This window comes from Botryllus schlosseri, chromosome 7, assembly GCF_051294905.1.
Source record: "Botryllus schlosseri isolate E-star chromosome 7, Bs_hap1, whole genome shotgun sequence".
NCBI lineage: Eukaryota > Metazoa > Chordata > Ascidiacea > Stolidobranchia > Styelidae > Botryllus > Botryllus schlosseri.
The window spans coordinates 18648032-18672399 of record NC_137242.1 but is presented as its reverse complement, the minus strand read 5'-3'; the positions used below and the strand labels follow the sequence as shown (position 1 = coordinate 18672399).

The 24368-nt window shown below is 40.3% G+C and overlaps 1 protein-coding gene across 1 annotated transcript in view; it reads left to right on the top strand.

Moving 5' to 3' along the window:
* Nucleotides 1–22625, top strand: part of LOC145442869 (uncharacterized) — a 28897-nt gene extending 6272 nt beyond the window's left edge. Inside the window, exons 3-6 of the mRNA XM_080320902.1 lie at nt 7727–7873; nt 12210–12356; nt 21695–21942; nt 22297–22625. Of these exons, the coding sequence (XP_080177028.1) occupies nt 7727–7873; nt 12210–12356; nt 21695–21942; nt 22297–22494 (740 nt within the window). The 3' untranslated portion in view covers nt 22495–22625. The remainder of the gene's footprint in view (nt 1–7726; nt 7874–12209; nt 12357–21694; nt 21943–22296) is intronic.
* The last annotated feature ends 1743 nt before the right edge of the window (nt 22626–24368 follow it).

The following is a 24368-nucleotide window of genomic DNA, read 5'->3' as shown; positions in this document are numbered from 1 at the left end:
CAATCCAAATCCTAACCTTCAAATCCAAATCCAAATCCTAATCCATAACTTTTACATATTCAAGTCCATGTCCAATCCTAATCCGATTCCAACTGGAAATTCAGAAAAAATACTAATTTATGCAATGGAGCAATTCGAAAATTTTCTTTCACAATCAACGATTCACTTGATTCAAGATAACTTAGTGACCTTAAGTACATTAGTAACTGATCTGAATAAAGTTTGTCGCCATTCGCCACACGACATTTCAATCTCCCAGAAAATAGGTCAATCCAATCCAAATCCTGATCCGTTCTGAAAAAAATGTCTAATCCAAATCCAATCCAAATCCGACAAAATTTCACAAATCCTGTTTTTTCAAAACCTAATCCTAATCCATGCTCATCTCTGCCAAGTACGTATCGTTTATGAGACGAAGAAGAAATGATAACAATAGCGCTCATTTATTTATATAAATTAGTTCATTGACAGTGATACGTCATTGCGATTTGCGACAATACTGCAGGTCGGTTAGTACTAAAGGTAAATGTTCTTGTCATGAACGTTGGTAGTCTACTGAGTAGACTTCTGCTGCATGTATTCAATGATATGCTACATGGTATCCTATCGGAGTTTCTAAGATCCCGGAGTGACAATATAACATCGCAACCTCAGTCTTCGTTCATGAAATAATATGACTTAGGGAGGGTATAGTTTTGGTACTCGTAAATATTAGCCACTGTACTGTTAAAATCAATCTGTTATTTCTATTATATCGTAGGCTGCATTTCACTCGACATTCGACAATGCATTACAAACAATGTTGCTCAAACCCAAATTAGTTTATAACTAGAGCCCGACCGATATTGGATTTCTGAGCCGATACCGATAAGACCGATATCCAGTACCTCCACCGATAACACCGATATATTCAGCCGATATTCAAAAGATATGGAATCTACCTCAAGGTCCATATTTAACACATCAGAGTATTTCTTTCAACAACTTTACATCCATTGATATGCTTGAACATGAAATAAATGATCCAGGAACTATAAAAATATATCAAAAGCACCAATCCAGCAATTGCAGATTACAGTTCACGAAGCACAATTTCTCGGAGTGAACTTCTGTGGTCTTCCATAGATGATGTATATAGTACTAAACACATTGAGCAGTCTTTCACTTGGTACCATAGTTAGTGGCACAGCAAGAATTGGATATCTTTCTTCATTTCGGTTCCACCGCTCCCTTGCAGGGGATCTTTCCTTCAATGGTTTCACCGTATATTGATATTAATATTGATATTCTTCTGGCAATGCACCTGGAGCCTTCAGCAAATCATTAACAAATAGCTGAAGAGAATGTGCAAAACAACTCAAATTGTCCAAGTCTGCAACTGCTCCACCCATTCGGACCCTTGGGCCTTGACCATGACCAGCATTTCAACAATCAACATTTTACGCTCTTGTGTCAGAATTGGCCAATGTCATCATGGAATCAAAAATTTTGGTATCAATTATTGGTTTTACTCCACGTTTGCTTGATTTTCTTGCCCTCATGCTTGCATATTTCCTATCATGGTGGCCCCGCAGGCCTCAGTCAGACGACTTCATACATTACTGGAATAATTAGCTCTGTTGGTACCGAACCGAGATATGTTTCGACGCGACGCTTTTCTCTGTCATTACGAGGGTCAGTCCAGCATGATTGAAGTTCTCATTTCTCTTACTGATTGAAATCTTCTGCAGACAACTATCCATCCAGCTGCTCTCTGTCGTTGGTGATCGATTACTGCAGGGGGATTCCCACGAAGTCAGTGGGGCATAACGGTGGTTAGTTATCTATAATATTTTTCAGATAGGCACGCCTACTGCCCTGTATGCAGTATGCACTATATGCAGCTTGGCCATTTATTTTTATAATTTACCGTCCTCACGTCTTCTATCGACTTCTCTGTCTCCCTGCCACCATGTTGTGACGTCACGAAAATGGCCGATATTTTTTTACCTTCAATGGCCGATACCGATATTTCTCTCCAAGCGTGATATCGACTCGATATTATCGGCGAGCCGATAATCGGTCGGGCTCTATTTATAACCATAGTTGATGCTGCACCTGTCAACAGTAATTGTCCATTGGATCCATTAAGTTACTGTGTCTTGGATATTGGTATCGGTACTGGTGGGACAGCAATATATGTAAATTCAATGTATGGACACTACCGGTAGCCTACGTTAAAAGTTTCTACTTGGTACATATAATTCCGTACAGTCCAACTGCAACACTGAGTACAAGGAATCGGATCTGTACCGGAAACCCAGTGGAGCGAATATTCTTTACCAAGGGTGGGCAATTATTTTTCCCCGCGGGCCAAATGAGAAGCAGAAATATGTTGGCGGGCCGAATCAAAAATTTTAGAATATCCAGCGTATTGATTTTATTTCCAAATTGGAAGCAGTGAATTGCACGAATTGGTGCTCAGTGGATGATTGGGGAATGAGAAAGTGACGGTTAAATTCCCGTCATATTTAGAAACAATGTTAAACATAATACATTTTGAACTCTCTTTAAACCCCTATCCGCGTTTCTCTATGAATAAATTAAAATGTATTTGGAATGGCCAAGACAACCCGTCGTCATCCCCCCAAACGTTGGTCTTGAGCCCTCCATAGAGTTCTAAACCAAGCTCCTGGTGGCTTCGCCCCCAGACCAGCCCCCATCGAGATGCACGATGCACGAGCTGTCATGTGTACCCTAAATGGCAACTTTTATGTCCCAATCGCGGAATTTTTTCATGATTCATGATTCAATCGGTCAATAATATAGGTAATTGCAAATATATGCCTATATTTTTAACCTCTCTCAGCCCACGTAGTGGCCTACTCAGTTTTACTGGAGCTGGAGCTGGAGCTGGAGCTGAGTGAGCTACTGTCTTGGAAATATATGAGAGGGCCTGTTGATATAATTACTTCGTTACATGTTGTTATTTCGTGACCTCCCGTCTGCTATGTGAAAAGATATTGAAATAGCCACAGCGTACCAAACTAAAAAGACGCACCCGATTCCCGATTTATATTTATTCACTGGCAAATATTGCTTATGGACAATTGGACTTCGTGGTTTTCGGTCAACATAAGGGCAGTCGTTTTCGGCCAAGGTTTTCTCGCTGTCGCGCTTTTTTTCCCTTTACTTAGTTAATTTGATCAGCAGTTGCAATTGCAGTGCCTTTTCGGAATCCCGTGTTGGCCTAAAGTTCATTTATCTTGGTGCGTCGTGCCGCTGTAATGGCTAACGCCCAAATGCCCAATTCTAAAAACCATTGATATCTAAATCGGGCGAAGGCGAGAAAATATTTATTGAAGTTGCATAAATTTTCAAAAAAATACCCTATAATTTATGTTCTATCACGAAATAATATTGGGCGCCCGTCGAGCTCGCCACCCGATTGGGGGGTTTGGGGTGCGGGAGTTACAGCCCTGAGGATAATATATAGCTTATTGTCTTGGTGGCTGGTTGCCGAGAAGTGTGCAGCATGCCAAAATGGCCGCGTTGTTTAGCCAAGGTTATAGTTATCAACCATCTTTGAATTTCAACTTTCGGCTTTCTTTTTTTGACATCCTTTATGGGTGGAAATATATTCATAAAAATAATGGACACTGATTCACTTGTTTCACGAATTATGGATTTTGAAATACATCACGTAACAATTGGAAACACATATCGTGTAGTGCGTAATGTGACAATGGCAACAAAGAAGGTTTGGTGACTTTTTATGACTTTAATTCTAACGGCATAATTTGCTACATTGACTTTACTTTGAATCTGGATTAGGCACACTCTTAGAAATATTCGTACATTTACCAAAATTATACCGGTAAATTTGTCCCGTCAGTTATATTAACGGTAAATGCCCGTTAAGTTAGTAATTCAAATTTAACGGTCTCAGAGTCGTAAAACTGCTGCCAGGATCGGACCAGTAATTTGGCATAGAACATTTTCAACAGTGCATGTGAGGTACGTATAGGCTGCGTACTCAGGGTATGTTAATAAACAGGCTTGATAGTAAACGAATTTCCGGTTCAGTTTATACATCGTATGGTTTTAGTACACGCAACAACATTAAAAAGTAGGTTTGATAGTTTAAATTTCAAGCAACCTTTCGCGGGCCGCACAGAATCGCTCGGCGGGCCGCACTTTGCCCAGGCCTGTTCTTTACAGTACAGTTCTTTATAGTACCGTTACGAAGTATAACTCACCATCCAGATATTTCCATTCTCGAAAGAGGCTTTTTTTTACCGATTCACGACAACTAATCCAGTCACTCGGTCACTCGATAGCCAGTCTGGTCTCGTAAGCGCGGAAAGTCGGCATATAACGAAACATAGGTGTACCGAAACTATAGTGCAGCAGCTGTTCTGGTGACGACGGTTTTTATGATCCATTATGATGTAACAATTGACTAAATGATTCGATAACAATATTCCGGGATAACGAAGTTAAGGATCTCTGACATATTTGTATGCTATATAATTGATATATCGGAAATATGGATTTGATAGCGGTATAAAGCTGCAGATTATATCATCATAAGCTGAAGAAGTCTTGCCGTACTAGATTCATCTTAATAGATCGAACCATCGATACGATCCGAAAGCTGTATGACTATTGCCGGTTAGGCTGGCTTACTGTGCAATCCAAAAATCTACCAAATATTGATTAACAACATTCTAGATAAGAAAGTAACCAGGAAGGTGCAGAAAAATGCTGCAGCCCTTTTTTGTTTGGGAGATTTTGCTCCTATTTAGGCCTCCTTTCGCCTGATCCAATGATTTCTCCGTGACGTAACCTTGTACCCTTTCTTATGTAGCGTCCCTGATACGGCGCATCACAAATGTCAATGATTGGGGTGTGTATTTGATGGTATGGCGTGGTATGGGTGTATTAGGCTTATTCACACTCACTAGCATGGGTGTAAATAACAAATTCAGTACCCAAAGGTGTGATGACTTGTAATACGCCCTACGCTAGGGAGTAAATTGCGGAAACACCATTTTCGTTTACAGTGTAGTGTTCAAGAATGTTCATTGTTTCGTTCATGTCATAGTCCTCGTACAAATAAAAAGTAACCGTAATTTCACATATAAATTGATTAGATATGAGAAATAGTCGATTACGATTACGGTTACTTTGGATTTTTTTCGAATGTAATCGATAGCGATTACGAATACTTGAAAAGCTGCAATCGAAGTGATCAATTACGATTACTAATCGCGATTACCCCATGTCTGCTCTCAACTATAGGTCCAATGCCCCATACAGCTTATCCAGTGTAACTTGAAACTTCTATACTCTTGATAATTCGAATCAAGAAGAAGATAGCGGGCCGCAGGGTAAATATTTTGAAATCGAAGATGATTTAGAACGTACAGTAGTCCATCGAATCAAAATAAGTTAAATGATCTGACATAGGCTTTGGGTCTTGGAAGAGAAATAGTAGGAACTTTTAGCGTCCTTGCGAAAGGAGAAAAGATTACTTGACAAGGGAGAGAAGATATCCCACTCTCGATCATGACAAACGGCGTTTTCATCGTAGGGCTACTTTCGGCAGTTTAGACAAACCACAAAATTATGAGTTATTAGCGTAAATTTGAATCCCAAAACTCGCACTTTAGTTGTCCGGCAGAAACAATATCAGTTTAAATCAACCAAATATTGCAGTTCAAATGTTTAGTTATAGTCTATAGATTTACTTTCAACTGTTTGTGATTTTTGAAACGTTTTATACAATAAACACAAAAAATTATATGTAGTACTTTTATGTGGGTTGTGGGACAATGTGGTGGGAGGCTAACCCAAAAACTTGACGTGATGGAGAAAAAAGGAAGTCAGTAACAAATCCAGCGCCAAGAATTTAGTCGAAATCAATTGTATGATAAAAGTCAATAGGAATTGAGTTTACCATTGTTATCCGTCATTCGCAGTGCAGTGAAACAATGCTCTATCGACGTAGCAAACCGACGGTGTAATATGAACTATGAAGTTGTGACTGCCAACCAGTAGTGCAGAGGAAATACACTGCTCTGATGTAACTGTTTCCAATCCATAACTACTTTCAATTGTGGAAATGTAGTAGCTTTTGTGTAGCCTAAGTGTATTTGCCAGTGCCTCACGACACTGCAGCAAACCATAGTTGGTTATTGAAGAGCTACAATTCGCTATTATTTTCTTCAACACATAAAAACACTTGGCATGTAGGATAATTCTTAACGAGTTTAGCACAATGCGAATTTCACACACCTTACACGACACAAGACTCAAGAATGTTTGCTTTTGTAGAAGCCTAGATAATTTAAATTACATGCCGCTCAAATCAAGATATCAAATATGAGACATACAGGTTGCTGCATTAAAATGTGCCTTAAACGCATTTGTGTATTACATGTTTTAGGTACGAATGTCTGAAACATGTTTTAAACAAAATACTTTTTTTTCAGGATTCATATTTAGAAGTCCGTACAAAGTAGCCAAACTATTTTCAAAAGACCATGTAGTCTGGGCATGACGAAGTCTTGTGCTCGGAATACACATTATGTATCTGATATGGAACCTCGATATCCTTCTTATATACAGCAAATTTCATCGCGCACGTATCAATTACCTCCAAAACTAGAAACTTGTATGCACCCTGATTAGCAATGATCGACTCTTTTCTGTAGCAATTATTTTGCCGCAGTGACACACAGACGAAAGATGAACACACGATATTCGATTCTTTAGGGATAGCGTGCGGTAAGTGCACCACAAATGCACCAACAGTTCGTGTATGGTTGTGCAGTTGTGGAATATATGCCTTTCAGTTTCTAAAGATTTCCGTAAGAAATGTTTGGCTGTGATTGTCGATTTCATTCAAGAACTAATTGCACATTGTTGTAGGGGTAAGATCATGATCACGGACAATTCATATGTGACTAGCAGCGCCACTGCAAGTCGAAACAATTCACTTTTGTTCATATTTAGACGACCAGGAGAGCAACAACTCACTATTTTGGAGATTTTCGACTACTCCAGAGTATGCTAGTCATTTATTATTATAGATATAGACTTAGCGAAGCGTTATTTCCGTGAGTTCAACACGTTTGCAATGTTCTGGATATGTCAAATACAGCGACGAAATATTCTGCAATGTGGATATCATAGATGTGTAGTGGTCGCAGCTCTCTAGGTATCGGCAGGGAAATACTTGGCTCTTTCTCATGTATCAGCCACAGGGCAATACGGCGGATTGTAAAAATGCTATTGATTGAAGGCATCGCACAAATTCACGTCCAATCCAGTGCAACAGCATTCTAGCAGAAACAGGCATATTCAAAATTTACCAAAAGCAAGTCCCTTCACCTAGGGGTCCAGAATATATCATCGACCTCAAAGGGATAAGGACGATAGAATTCCACACCAAGTTAATAACATAAGAGCTATAACGCGTCATTCGACGTCCGGAACTTTTACAACATTTTCGGGCATAGCAGTACTTCACAGACCACGATATACCTGAATGTATCACGCTCTCCATGGATTGATTTCCTACCACGGATTTTTCAAAAATATTAATTTGTTCTCGTTCAAACAATATGTAGCACTTGAGGTTTGAACACACGTTTGGATTGAAATAATATCCCCTAATGTTGAGAGAATCCTGAAAATGACCTATTGAATGTCACAACTGCAAATATAAATTTCATGACAGGTATCTGGGGAAGTTGGTCAACTTGGATAAGTTGCACCGCGTCATGCAATGGAAAAGAAGTAAAAAGAACAAGGAGCTGCAGCGTTCAGGGAACATGCGTTGGCGATTCAGAGCAATTAGAGAACTGCAATCCTCGAATCTGTCCGGGTGAATATTTCCTAACATGTCACGACTTAAACTACGACATGCTTCGGTATAAATGTATTTAATGTAATCACGGCAATGATGAAGTTTCAGGAAGGGCACCGAATTAATCGGCTTATTTATTTTAAATCGTGATTTTCTATCACATTCCTACATGATCTGAATAAGTGGTTCACAACTGGTGGAGATTGCCACAATCAAAAAATATTGTAATTATCATAGTTGAGTTTGGCCTAAGAATTGCAAGCCTCTTTAGGTGTGATAGTATTTTTTGACGATTTTTTTCATGGCAGAACCGTTGAGTATGAAACTAGTTCTGCTCATATTTGCACCTTCTTAGGATAGTATACGCAGAGGTGGTTAGTAATTAAGTACTGTTACTTTTTTTAAGTACTCAAGTAGTTTTCCTCTACTTTCAGTACATACCCAAGTCAATCAAATTTCCGCTACTTCTACTTCGTAAATTTTAGTGATTTACCTACTTCTCTATTTACAGTTTTACAGTCAAGTAGAGGTATTATTTTCTTCCAATGACAGAGACAGAGATACTGAGTAATGTCGGGAGTGCTTACACGGAGTACCAACAATAATTTAATTTCCCAAAACTTGAGTAAAGCCAGGAATTCACTTCGCTATTCGCGCAAAGTAGATGTGGATTGATAAATATATTTTCACTAAAATACAAGTTTGTTTGGTATGCATTCATATTAAAGTTAATAACTGGGTGCAGTACTACATTCAATGTGAGCATAGAATTACCCCAAATGCCCCTCAGTGTATTTACTATTCACACAAAGTTTATGAAAAAACGCAATATAAACAACTAACCCGCAATGCCAATCCCAGAGGTGAATTAGGGCTGAGTACATCGGACAGGAATCAGATGGCATAAGCCCGTACCTGATGGTCGGGATAACAAACTTAATTTGATCCCGAATATAGCACAAACAAATGTTATATCGGAAATTGGTCGAATGATCCCCCAGCGCGTTTCATGCGCAAAATAATTCCAATAGTGTAGTCCCAACCCGAAAAGACCGACCTGACTTCGAGACTTCCTTCCCATTTGGAGTGACAGTTCTAGGCAATTTATGAAAAGGGGAGCTGGAGGGAAAAGGTAACGAACTACTGATCAAAACTATACGTTCTAATCAGGGCCGTGGAGTCGGTAAATTTTACCACCGATTCCGACTCCGACTCCTAAGTACTTCAACATACCGACTCCGAATCCGACTCCGGCAGTATTACCAATTTTCTTCGAAAATTATATGCCACCCTGTCGGTTGAATGACTATCATACAACCATTAAACATATGTAAACATATGATTATCGGTGGCATGCAAATTTGAAAATGTTTCGTGGCCCAGAGCAACATTTGACGAGCTGATTACTAAAAGAAGTCAGCGCCTTTGCCCGGACTTACTCATGTGCTATTTTGGAAGCTAATTGCGTTCAACATTTTCGCGAACCCCAAAGTAATGGCAAAAGACCTCCACATTTAGAACCACTATCTTTGAATAAAGCATTTGAACGGCCTTAACCGTCTTTAGGAATATACCGTTCTCCTATAATTGCGATTACAATTAGGCTTATTTTAGTAAATGAAGTTATTTTAATTTATTTTTATTATAGTTTTTGCCAGGGTGGTGGTCCCCAGTGTTGGGATCAAGTCACTACCTTCGAGTCACGAGTCATTTCGAGTCATTGCACATTTTGACTCGAGTCAAGTCAAGTCAATCGATTTTCGAAGGTGACTCGAGTCAAGTCAAGTCACTCGATTTTTGGAGGTGACTCGAGTCAAGTCGAGTCAAGTCAAGTCAAGTCAAGTCACGAGTCAAGTCACATTTCAAGTCAAGTTGCATTTTCAAAGTACGAGGCATGCTTACGCCATTGCATTTTGCTAGCTGTCTGAAATACAGATTGAGTGGCCATTTATTCTGAACCGATGCACGAATGAAAAGTTAAATATACACGCAAGAAGGCGCTATATCACTCACATATACATAGAAATGCTAAATTACCTAAGTAATTGCATAGCCTCAGTGTATAGTTATAGTAGCCAAATAGGATGGAGAAACGGATTGATAAGATGCAATACATTACCCATTTAGAAATTGATATGATACAATTCGAGCCTGCGGCAATGGTTGGGGACTATAGGGCGTAAGGACGTAGTTTATTTTTGTCCTTGATGTTTTCTTGCGGCACGTACACCGACTCATGATACACATACACACGATCTGTGCATATGCATACCATGAGTGCATGATGTGCATATGCCGCTGGACAAGGAAGTGCAGATATAGCCTTTACGACTTTCTAAGTCATGCACCACCCCTCCATGCTATCTGACCCGGCCGAGGATCGAAACCACGACCTACCGATCAAGAAGCCGGACGCTTCACCATGACGCTATCTTGTCGGTAAACTATCTTTGAATTCAATTTCAATAAAACACGAGGTTTGGCTCGGGTAATAACACAGAACAGTGTTGGACATTTCGCTATTAAATTACGTTACGTACTAGTTTACGACAGCTTAAGTTGTAAGCTTCGATCACTTCGTTAGCGATCAATTTATTTGTGCCAGAACACTGGAGGCTCAGTAAAACGCACGATCATTGAATGATTGGTCGGCATGGTTGCTCTCACAGGTTAAACCAGCGTTTCGCGAACAATCCGATTGCTTGACACAGTGATTTTTATCGACATCGATTGCTCGATGACTTGAAATTGACTCGTGAATTTTGCTTCGAGTCACGAGTCAATCCACGTTTCTGATACGCCGAATCAAGTCAAGTCAAGTCATTTGAGCAAAGTGACTCGAGTCAAGTCAAGTCATACGAAAAAGGTGACTCGAGTCTGACTCGAGTCAAGTCATGACTCGAGTCATCCCAACACTGGTAGTCCCCATATTAAAATCAAAATATGTGATAGTAAATCACGCGCAGCGCGAAGAAAAAATTCATGTATCATCAATCTTCCCAAAAATAATGCTAATATGTGGATTTACGAAAAGATAATGAGCCTACGTCAAGCCTTCAGAATTCCGGACATTTAGGCATATTTTAGAAACCCCTCCCGGACGCTGTTTAAACAGTGAAATTCCAGACATGTCTGGGAAATTCCGGACGTATGGCAACCCTAAACTAACTAGATCATTGGTTATCGACCGGTAGGTTAGCAGATTAGCGTAGGGCACACCTGGCATTTTAAAGCCCGCGGGTTAAGTCCGGAACACGTGAAATTGCTTTGAATTTTGAACTATACACTTGAATGTGTACTAATTAGAACCATTGGCTGTATAAATTGAACAGGAAATGCTTTTATTTTTAAGGATGTTTAGTGAGCAGTACAGTAGTGAACAACCCTTAGCAAAGTCTCATGTTGCAAATTGCAATGAACCATTACTGTCAGTGAATGTGATACAATTTATGTAAATAGGTTTATCTAGAACAGTGGTTCTCAACCTTTTTGGACACGCCCCTCTTTTTGATAGTAAAAAATTTCGCGCCCCCTTATCGTCATATCACAAAATCTAACTGGGATGCTAGCAACCCCAACAGATTGTTTGATGGTATGGACGGTTATGAATGTTGATGAGAGAATAAAAATATATGACATTGGGTCTATATAGAGAGAAACACGCGTGCATTGGAGGTAAATCGCGCGAAACGCGAAAAAATTTTCCAGGTGACCGCTTCTTCGCGCCCCCCTTCAGGCGTTTCACGCCCCCCAGGTTGAGAACCCCTGATCTAGAATCTATTACTTCGTTGTCGCATAACAAGTAAGTTTGACGTACGTTTTTGACAATTCGAGATCCTTCTACTCATATGCTACAAAATCAGTGATTCACGAATAGTCGACTCGAAGCTCCATGCTCGAATAGGAATCAAATCACTCATGAACTCGATTTTTCAGAGCCCTTATCGTAGCATTTGTGTGTATATTGAAGTTCTCAAATACGGAATTGCGTCCGTTGTAGTTGATACTGCGCTTTAGGATTACAAGTCTTAACGTCGACGATTGCGCAAGTATACAATCCTGATAACTAAATTGTGTGCAGTATTCCATTCACTATCTAAAAAAGTCATTTTGTAGCTATTATTGTGTTGCCGATTCTATTATTCCTAATTGGCATCCTCAGATCTCAAGAGTAAATTTTGTGCGGAGCTGTCATGGGAAATGAGTGAGCAATTGAAATAATGTGTTTCTTGTTCTTTTGCGTTCCGTCGTAACATTGAGGTGGATATCGAGGGTTCGGAAATTCACCCTGGTTAGGGGAACGGAGTAAAAAGGTTAGGAGCCACTGATCTAATGAAGAGATTTTGTTATCCAGGAAATTGGTCACCATGGACAATATTACGCAGCTGCGACGTATCTTGCGATGGAGGCATTCAAACAAGGTCCCGCACATGTCAGGGACCTGGCGTTTGCATGGGAAAATCGAAGGAATCACAGCGATGCAACACCCAACCATGTCCTGGTAGTCTTCATATTTCTGATTATACTTCCATGTATCTTCATCACCACTGAAGCAGTTTGACTTCAGAAATCCACTTCATAAATAATTGGCTAACAAAAAGACGGGTATGGTGCAGATGATTGGGTTTAACCTAGATATAATTTCGTGAAAATAGCATTCGTAAACACACATCGTATTAACTCGCTAACCTCGTTCACAAATAGACATTAGTAAGATAATTATGGCCATTCTACAGTTTACTTCAAGGGACACCAATGTTTTAATAACAAGTGGTATGTGTAAACACTTTGTTTAAACCATGTTCTTAAGGTATGGGTCGCGGCCCAAACATGGGACCCGAAGGGTGTAAATTTGTGTCGCGACCGCACCAGAGTGATCATTTATTAAATATATAATATTTGAACAATTTCCTTCAATAAAGTATTAGTTCGCGCCTTGCACGATCTCCTGTGAATAGCTTGCACGTGTCCAAGGTACTATAGCGAATAACTAAAAAACGCAGAAAAGTGGTTATGACAACACGGATTTGTGATGAAAATGTGCCGACCTTTGTAATACTTAAATTTGTGAGATGTCGTGATAACATTTATCTGACTTTGGTGTCTCTGGAAGGATCTAACTAGCGCGTGAACAACTGAACATGGATATAGCTACCCCACCCACAATTCCTTTTCGATATGCATGATTTACATAAATGAATCTAACTGTAGGCTCATCCTCAGTTGTTAAAAAGGGTTAGTTTCCTACTTTCCGTAGTATCGTTTGACACCGCCGGAGACCGTTAGTAGGCTAAGTTTAGTCTAGGGGTATGCAGCGTGCGAGAATATTAGGCACATACATTTCAGGGCCGAGCCTTTCCGCTCCGGGAACATGAAGATATGAAGTTTTGGGCAACATGCGACCGAGAAACATTGGTCTAGATCAGTGCTCTTCAACGTTTTTCGTCGTGGTACACCCTTTTAAGGTTTACTAGAAACTGATACACCCCTGACCGGATAACTCATTGATTCCATATAGTAAGCCTAGACCTCCTTGTTATTCATGGCCGTGCTGCTTCGATTCCTTACATAGCATACTACCGCATTCCGGCGTAGTGTCGTAATGGCCCATCTGGACGTCATATAATCAGGACTCTAACTGCCGCACCCCACACCCGTCGATTGGGGGGGGGGGAGCTCGAAGGGGTCCCAAAATTATTTCTTGAATAAACATAAATTATCGAGTATATTGTAAAAAATTTGTTCAACTTCATTCAATTTTTTCCGCCCTACGCTCGATTTAATGTCAAATTTCTTGATTATTGGGTAGCCTTATATAACAATATGTATGCAATTTCTGATATTATTGGTGGATTCAATCACGAATTATAGAAAATTTCACACCTCACGCGATCTTACGCTATAAACTTTTTCCTTTACGGTTTGCATTTATTCGGTGGGACTCAGATTACATTATATATAAAATACGAAAAATCCTGGTCCCCTGAATCGCGAAAGCGTAAATAAAATTTTCAAGTATAAAATCTCTCAAAGATTTGAGAACCTAGTCGTTAATTCAAATTTCATACTAACGGACGCCAAAACACGTTCTAATTTAATTAAAATGTTTTGCATAAATATTGTTCAACGGCTGCATGCGGCCTGTTGAAATAAGGATGAACAATGCTGCAACGTATTTGAAATGCTAAATACTAATCATGGCTCGGGGATCGGACCACCAGCTAGCACAGTGGTTCTCAAACTAGATCCCCTCGAGACACCCTGGCTACGCCCCTGTAATGATGTACGCTGCGCTATTTATAAGGATCTCACAGAAAGTACAAATCCAATATTTATGAACCGTTGCAGTGGTTTCCTCAAGCATCAATATAGACGGATATAGCAAGCGGAACATATGTCATCTCCTTTCTTTTCTACTTCAAATGGAATCAAAAAGTCCATACCAACATTTAAGTGATGTGCACAAACATATGCTTATGATACACCAAATTTATTGCTCGGCAAGCCGGTCAAAAAGGACCGTCAAATTGCCTGTAGCCAAATGGAAATTGTGACGTGATACAATTTCACTGAGTCGTGAGATTTGCCTGTGTCGACACCATATAGGACACTATGGTTATAGCATGTGGATATAGACCAGTTGTGGGCAAACTTTCGAAATCGCGGGCCGCATTCAACATCTGAATCCATTCGCGGACCGCACTATACAATTGGGATTATTAACCAAAACGCAATATTGGTATTTGATTATATAGAGAGGATATGAAGAAAATATATATGTATATTTATTACCAAACCAACTATTTATTTGATGATAAGATAGATGTGTCAAAAACATTGTCGAGATTTTATAAGCCGGTGGACCACAATAATCAATTTCTCAAAACTAGGGATGAAGGTCGGTTGCCCAATTCTTAGAACAGCACAGAAATTTGAATATCTTAAAAGCGATCTGTTCATAGATTTGCTAACTCCAGATATGATGGTTCAACCAGGACCGAGACAGTAATTCGTCAGCACCATAAAAACGTTGGTATTGGGCAACCATAATCATAAGCAAAACTTCTGGAAGCCTTCGCTCACCAGACCCCCCTTCACGACTTCCCGAAAAGCATGTTTTCCTGTTATAGGGAATTTGGAAAAAACGTGTACGTATAGTCGCGCGAATCGCAAAAAAAATTCATATTCAGGATTGAATTTTATCTGTAATATTGTTGATTGCATACATTGCTGTTAATTTTCACCCTCTCTCAAGTTCACGCGATCAGATATACCGGTAAAGCTATGGGAGGAGACTTCAGATAGCAAGTGCAGAGCTATTCAGCGTCAATGGATAATTAGGAATATATTTATTGATGGTTTAGGCCAACATGCAGCGCTTATTTTCGGTCAAGGTTATGTTTGGTAAAACAATACGCGAAAAGTAGCATGTTGGCCGAAACTTCAAAAGCATTGGTGTGGCGTGTATCGGTAATGTTCGGCGCTGAAACAGCTATTTTTATTTTATAAATGATGCGAATTTTTTGTAAGGCGTTACGGGTACCCATATTAAAAATCCCACATTCAACTATATTAATTCGCGTGTACCGCGATAAATATGATAAATTTATAGGAAATTTCCCACAAATGCTGTATAATTTATGTTGATTTTAGAACTCGCTCTCCCTAATTGAGCGTTTGGCGTGCGGCAGTTACGGCCCTGGGTTTAACTCCAGGACACACAATGCTGACAGCATCATATCCATGTTATCTTCGATTACGCTTCTACAATATATAAATATAAATACTTCTACAGATACAGTAAACGAATCTACCTAACCTACGCACGCGAATCGTTTTTTTTTTCAAAACCACACTCGTGATACGAATAAAGTTATTCCCGTTTTGTCTTTTTGTGTTGTTTAGCCGTTGGAAGCTTTTAAAATGCGCGGGCCTTGATATGGTGCTAACGCGACAGCTATGGAATAAGAGACTGTAGTATGAATATAACTTATAATTATCATGATCTAATATACCAAGAAAATCTTTTATACGGTCCCTGAAGTGAATAAATTTTTAGTATGAATTTTATCAATATTTGCAATGCGTGTCTTGAGACTTTCGCGGGCCGCACCAGGTCATGTTAATATCGAATGTATAACTGAGGGGGGCATGAGGGCTAATCGTAGTCAATTACACTGGTCTACACGATTTTTGCGCCAGGACTTCTTTGAGTCGATTATAGCTAATTTGGACGCGCTGAATACGAATCTAACGTTAACTTGCTCTATCACATCACGTTTTGGAGATATTATAGATGTTGAACATTTCTACTTTTTCGAGGTACTCAAGTAGAATTTTGGCTACTTGCAGTACTTACGGAAGTGGTAATGGTTCACAACTACTTCAAAATCTACCTAAGCAGCATTCTGGAGGAACTAAGTACGTCAGCAATTTTTTTTTTTGTAAAGTAGAAGGTAGTTCAGGGATTATATTGCACCACTATCATGAGTTCAATTGTCGTGAGAAACGCGTGAAATAGCCTCTGAATGACGGCAACTGGATACATTTTTTCAAAGATTCTACCCATGGGTGGTGTCATTATAGTCATTTTGCGTTAGCAGCGTCCATACATCTCGCGATTTCGTATGTAGTTATCTCCGGCTAACTGTTGAAAGTATGCGATCACCCTCCTCCGACCAAATATACTTAGATATTTTTTGACTTTTAGTAATTCTCATACCTTTCATTTCGTATTCCACTTGAAATAGTTTTCACATATCTTAGAAATTACTACTTTTACTTGTAATGAGTAGAAATGTCAGGCGTTACTTGTGCTACTTAAGTAGCAACGCCAATCACTTCAACCAACTCTTTTTCATACTAAAAAATTACAGCAAATCAGAAACCGCCAAAAATTTGAAGCTTTTTGTATTTAGAACTGGCGTTTAATCACGCAAAACACTGAGAAAAAGCCTCGAACCATATAAAAGCATAACTAGAAATTACCCAGTGCTCATCGCTGGCTCTGTTCCGGAATAGAACACATGGTATTTGATGTAGGCCACAGACAGTCCTATGTCGAGATGGATCTACTGTCCTAGAACCGATGCATATGTTTCGTTTTGAGCTGTTAGTAACATGGCTGTGTAGTCGGTAAATTTACCCCTGACTCCAACTCCGAATCCAGTCATTTTTATTATACCGACTCCAGCTCCGACTTCGACTCCACACATTTTCGAAATGCTGACTCCAGCGCCAACGCAAACTCCGACTCCTGAGACTTTAAACGTATTGTCTTCGACTCCAACTCCGACCTCAACAGTATTACCAATTTACTTCGAAAATTATATGCCACAGTGACGGTTAAATGACTATCATATAACCATTAAACATATGTAAACCAGTGTTGGTATAAAGTCACTACCTTCGAGTCACAAGTCATCTCGAGTCATTGCACATTTTGACTGAGTCAATTTAAGTCAAGTCTATCAATTTTTGAAAGTGACTCGAGTCAAGTCAAGTTACTCTATTTTTGGAGGTCACTCGAGACAAGTCGAATCAAGTCAATCAAGTAACGAGTCAAGTCACAACTCTAGTCAAGTTGTCTTTTCGGAGTACGAGGCATGATTAAGTCATTGTAGTTGGCTAGCTGTTAGAAATACAGATTCATTCGCTATTGATTTTAAATCAAGGAATGAATATAGAGTTTAATCTATACGCAAAAAGGCGTTGTATCGCTCACGAATCCGTAGCAGACTGCTAAACAACGTAAATGCTGTATACCCCCGGTCTTAAATCATCCGCCAAAATAGACAATAGAATACAAAACCTCAGATAGTGGAAACAGATTGATAGGATACATTACCCATCTACATATCCATGGGATAATTGACTAGTATTTTAAACTTATTAACTATATTCGAATTCGATTTAGATCATACAAGAGATTTGGTCAATGTGATCACCTAGCACCAATGACCAGTCTATACAACAGATATAGCTACCTTGTTTTATATTACTGTACTACTGCGACAACTTACGCTATAAGCGGTCCATGTATTCGTGATAGAACAATGGAGGTTCAGATAAACTAAAATTCATTGAATGAGTGAGATTTGTTACACCAGCGTATAGAGAACAATCCGAACATTTGTGAAGTATATAGCGATTTTTATCAACACTTGATGACTTGAAATTGACTCTAAAATTTTACTCCGAGTCACGAGTCTATCCGCATTCATGAATCGCCGAGTCAAGTCGAGACAAGTCACTTTTACACACTATATTTAACGAAATCTATCTTGGTAATGAACTTGGTAATAATTAATAACATAAAGTCAGTAAAATATCTTGAAACATGATAGGAAATGAAACATAGGTATTGGTGACGACGTTTTGGGTATGATATAGAATAAAGTCAGTGCAGTATGTCGATATGCTACTTAGGAAATGGTAACCCGACAAAACATGTAATATGTGTATGGTGTGAAATATTGAGAGGAAATACGTGTCTGTACATGTATGTTATATACGTGGAATATATTGATTCATATAGATTTGACATATTACGGTGGGGACGATTAAATAAATCTACAAGTATTTGGGAGACAGAACAAAACCACGTTGTACGAATCGGATTCAGCAACCTTAAATCAGCCTGAATCAATGATTCAAATTTTTGGCGCAAAAAATTTTCGAAATTTGTGGACCATTATTATATATAATATCAGTAGTATCAAAGTAAAAGAAGCTATACGTTTATCAGGGTTCAATGCTGTTTAGGGCAGTGGGTCCCAGCCGGTGGGGAATTCCCCACTGTCGGGGAATTCGATGGTTTCTGATGGGGAATAGACTAAGATTGCCATATTTTTGTGGCACAAATTTCGGACGCTCCTTCTCGCCAACTAGCGGATTTTAAAATGAGGCATGAGCACACTGTTTATCAATATGAAGTCACACCAGCAAAGCTTTGTCTATCGACTGGACTTGGTCACGATCCGGTTCAGGAGTATGTGCTGGCTGTGTGTTCTAAATTGTAATCAGGGCCGGAGCCACATTTTCAGCCCCTATCCCCAAATACACACTGATCTTGGGCTCACCGTAGGGTAATCGATGCAACTTTTGGGGGCTTACTATATGCATCTGGTTTTTATATGCATCTGGTCGTTAAAAGAATTTGAATGAATTATGTTAATAATATTACCAAATAATTTTGATCCTCTCTCCGCTCACGTGATCAGAGTTAGCGGTAGAGCTTGTTGAGGATGACGACTTCGAAAATGCAAGGAACGTAATCGTACATCGTTAAGTCATGTTCATGTCACACCGATAATACTATTTAGCAGCCTAATGCCGGTGCTCACTGCACCACTGAGCTATATAAACACCGCATATTCGGTGGTTTCCAACCTTCCATGGTCGTGACCCCATTTCCAGTTTTTATATATTTTTGATCGCAATTTTTGCGAGGGCGTTAGTCCGCATGTTAAAACCAATATATATGACACTATATCGCACGCAGCGCGTAGAAAAATTTTATGTAGCATAAATCTGCCCAAAAATAATATTGTTCATGTTGATTTACGAAAAAAATTATGACATTTCTTCAAGCGTTCAAAATCCCTCACGGACGCAGTTTCAACAGTGAAATTTCCGGACATGTCCGGGAAATTCCGGACGTGTGGCAACCCTAGAATAGACCCATTTGTTAAACTATAGATAACTAACCTACGGATAGCTGTGCAACACGTGACTCACGGTCGAGTGATGCGACAACGGCACATTTCTTGTCGCTTCATAGCATGAAACGGGAGCGTAATTGCTAATCCCGTAGATGACGACCCTATCGCTCAAATTAAATAAAGTTGATATTATTCGAGAGCTACAGTCGCACTGATTCTGATAATATACATAAAATTTTATTCAAGGCATTGGAACCACCATGAAATGGCCTTCAAAATCTGAAAATCGGCATTGTTCTAAACCAGTGGTTCTTAACCTTTTTTCGTCCAGCGCCCCCTTTCAAAAATTATCGTGCTCCAGCGCCCCCCAACTTCATATTGTGAGGAATGTAATAAAGACAATGATTAAGAGGGAGGGCCGTAACAGCACTTCGTCGACCCCCTATAAACGATTGCCTTGCGCACCCATAGCGTGATAAACCAAACTTCTGAGGGCTTCGCCCCCACGAACCCCATAGCGTGATTCGTTACCAGGGTCGTAACAGCACTTCGTCTGCCCCCCCCCCCCCCCCAAACAAAAAACGTTGATCCTGGGCCTCCATCTGGTGATAAACCAAACTTCCGGGGGACTTCACCCCCAGACCCCCATTCGGCTGTCCGCTATTTACTGATACTAGGTATCTACATTGGGTGTCCAATTACTGAGGCAGCTACTCTCGCCTAGACGCGCGAAGCGCGGAAAATTTCACTAATTAATGATTGAAATTGGTCAACATGATCGGGAATTGCATGTATATTGAGATCAATTTTTATCCTCTCTCTGCTCACGTAAACAGATTTACCGGTAGAGCTGAGTGATGTGTGTTTGCAAAGGTAGGACCCCTCAATAACAATTATACATTTTCGGGCGTATACCCGTTGGCAGGAACGAAACGTCACTTCGTCAGGCCGCCGAAAAAACTTGGGTCTTGGGCTCCCATAGGGTGATAAACCGACCACCCCCCCCCCATCACGTTGTTCGCTTTGGCCACGGAATCAGCTGTACTGTTTAGCGAGCCAGTGCGAAACGCGAAAACTTTCGATAATTCATGCTAAAATCGGTCAGTAAGACCGGGGATTGCAAATATATTGCTATCAATTTCTTGTCCTCTCTGCTCACGTTACCAGATTTACCGGTAGAGCTGAGTGAGATGCAATGTTCCCTCAAAGCTGCGCACGTGCGCAGTGCTGACACCGTCTCTACGCACAGAAAATCTACGTTGCTCATAACAAATCCGAAGTTATGACCTTTTTTTAGTCGTCACGCACTGTTGTCCAAGGGTCAGCGCAGTGAGTTGTTGAGTGTGCGCAGACTCATCAAAACTTGAAGCGAACATTGTGAGGACTGTAGGGCCCGTAACTAATAAATATTAGTTAATATAACATATTTGGGCGGGCGAACCCGTTAATATGACTTCGTTGCATGATGTTATTTCGTGACCTCCTGTCTGCAATATCAAAAAATATAGAATCGCCCAACTGGGATATCGCCCAACAGGAATATCCCTGTCGCCCAATCGTACTAAACTAAGAGACACACACGATTTCAAATTGGTATTTCTTCACTGGCATATAATTTTTCCCTGCCAGATGGAATTCGTGTTCTGGGGTTCAGATTGCCAAGACAGAAACATTCGATGCCAGTCGTTTAGGCGCCCATGGACAGTTAAACCTGTATGTACTTTGAAGACGTTTCGCTGTTAATTTGCTCTGAATACTCATTAAGGATATGTCCTATCACCACATCATCTACTGCGAAGCCATTTTTCTCCAGCGCCCCCCATACCGTCCCCCTGAGCCCAGCGCCCCCCATATCGCCCCCTGAGCGTTTCCGCCCCCTTCAAAATCGTCAGCGCCCCCTGGGGGGCGCTGGGAGCAAGGTTAAGAACCACTGTTCTAAACAATCGCAACCACGCACGGATCGTTGTTATGGTCATTGTGCTGCGCTGTTGCGATTGTTTAGAACAATTCCGATTTTCAGACTTTGAAGGCTATTTCGGAGTGGTTCCATTGCCTTGATGAAAGCTACGCTTATCCCAGTTTGAGCACAACTGACCAACGATGACCATCTCTTATTGATACTGCAATTTTACACAACGCACAAACTCATTCACTTCGACTATTCTTATCATTGCAGAAGAGGACTGCAGAAGACGAGGAGGACTGCATCACTCTAGAAAATGCTTTACCATTCATCCTAATCTGACATTATCACGTGATATGAATTACGATAAAGCAGTTGCAGAATGCACAAAGCATGGAGCTCTATTGGCTGAAATTCATGACCGAATTCAACAAAACGCTTTGTTTGATTTTGCTCTCACGAAGATGCCAGCTGGTACATCTTTCGTCGCCCTATGGGTGGGAATGGAATTTAACCACTCGGTAGTTGGATTTATTTCTATCTATATAAAATTATATCAGGGTTTGTGAACCTTTCTCGTCAAAATAGCGATATTTACTCGATATTTTCAATTGCAACTCCAAACGTCACAGTCGAAGATTCGTGACGTCGTGACGTCAGAGATTCGCGTACAAAGTACAAGTCTGCTCAGTTATATCCCTATACCAATTTGACGTCATCTTGACCGACAATGTGTGCAAGGCTCTTTTTCAAACCCACTAGCTGGCGCTAACGTGAGTCCGGATGGTAACGTAAACGCAAGCGACTACTGCGCCCGTGATCAGAGTTTCAGAAATAATCGTAATTAGTAATTTAGGACTTTCGTTTGTTAACAGAATTCAACTCTGGTGTACCGATCAGGAATGGAAATACATTCGAATCAATTTCAATGGCATCCGGGTTATCCAAACTTTTCGTCATCACGCAAGTACATTATCCTGAAAGTACGAAATGACGATGGTTCAGACATCGGTTTGTGGAATTTCGTCAAAAACACCTCACTGAATGGAGTGATATGCGAGAAAGGAACCTGATCATTCGTTACAACTACAGAAGAAATAACGATGACGAAACGTTAAACGGAGAAAGTCAATCTGAATATGTTCATTTTGTTATTAATGCGGTATCGATGCAGAAAATGTAATGATAAAGCGACTATCTGTCACAGCGACTGTTAGTCATGGGATGACGTCACCGGCTTGGATGATCCCGAGTCGATGATATCAATCAATATCAATATTTTGCAGTGTTACGTTACGGTAGTAGTATCAATCAAAAGGTGTGTGGGAGCTGTTACCTGTTAGTGCGAAAACGTTTTTGCTGCAAGCGTGGGGTTGTTGAATGATAGAGGATGTACCACAGTCGATTATCTACAGTTGAATTTAACAACAGGATGAAGTACAGATCATATGATAACAGGTCAAGTCAAGTCACTCGTTTTTCGAAGGTAACTCGAGTCAAGTCAAGTCAAGTCACGAGTCATGTCACGATTCCAGTCAAATCGAATTTTTGAAGTATGAGTGATAATGCAAAGTCATTACATCTCGCTAACTGGGTGAAGGATAGATTGATAGGCTATTTATCTTGAATGAAATAAAGAATATAGAAGTTAAATATACACGCAAAAAGGTGTTGTATCCCTCCCAAACATTTATCACTGCTAATAAAATACGTGAGTCACTGTATAGGTACGTGATGCAGTCGGTTGTTATCAGCCTATTCCAAAGGTCGGAAACCTTTTTCAACCGAAGAGCCATATTGGTCCCATATTTTTCATTGTAACTGTCAAAGACCCTTACATGTCAATCAACTGTTACGTGACAATTGAAAATCCGTGACGAACGGGTATCAGTAATATATGAGATTCGTAGTGCGCACTGCGCACTGCAGGGTGTGATACGTCAGTGACGTAGGGTTAGCGGCGGCCAATGAGGCAGTGTCTCAGATGTCGTCAGGGATGAGTGAAGGACATTTGTGACACCCGCATTGATTATATGGCATTTTCTATCGATGTTTATGAATGACTAAATTGTCAACATTTTTATTCCCAAAATCACGGATTCTTCAAATTTATTTTTCGAAAATTAAGCGCAAAAGAATAAGTGTAAGTTACAGATGAGGCACAGGCGGGCCAAACCTGACCTGTTAGAGCAGTGGTTCTTAACCTTTTTTCCTCCAGCGCCCCCTTTCAAAAATTATCGTGCTCCAGCGCCCCCCCCCCAAACTTCATAATGTAAGGAATGTAATGAAGACAATGAGTAAGAGGGAGGGCCGTAACAGCACTTCGTCAACCCCCTAAAAACGATTGCCTTGCGCACCCATAGCGTGATGAACCGAACTTCTGAGGGCTTCGCCCCCACGAACCCCCTATCGTGATTTCGATGGTCAGCAAAGTTTGTGTGGCCTGATCACCCTAGGTACCAAAATTTTCTATAATGCATGAATGAATAGGTGGCAATTACATATATACGTAGCGATAAACTGAGTAAGCTGTTGTATGGGAAGATAAAGGGCATGTAATTAATAATCAAACATATTCGGGCGTGCCCGCAGGCACAATTATTCGTCACCAGGGCCGTAACAGCACTTCGCCAGCCCCCCCAAACAAAAAACGTTGGTCCTGGACGCCCATCGGGTGATAAACCGAGCTTCCGGGGGACTTCACTCCCAGACCCCCATTAGGCTGTCCTCTATTTGCTGAAAGCCTGTTAGGTATCTACATTGGGTGTCCATTTACTGAGGCAGCTATTGTCGCCTAGTCGCGCGAAGCGCGAAAAATTTCACTAATTAATGATTGAATTGGTCAATATCATCGGAAATTGCATGTAAATTGAGATTAATTTTTATCCTCTCTCTGCTCACGTAAACACATTTACCGGTAGAGCTGAGGGAGGTGCAATGTTCCCTC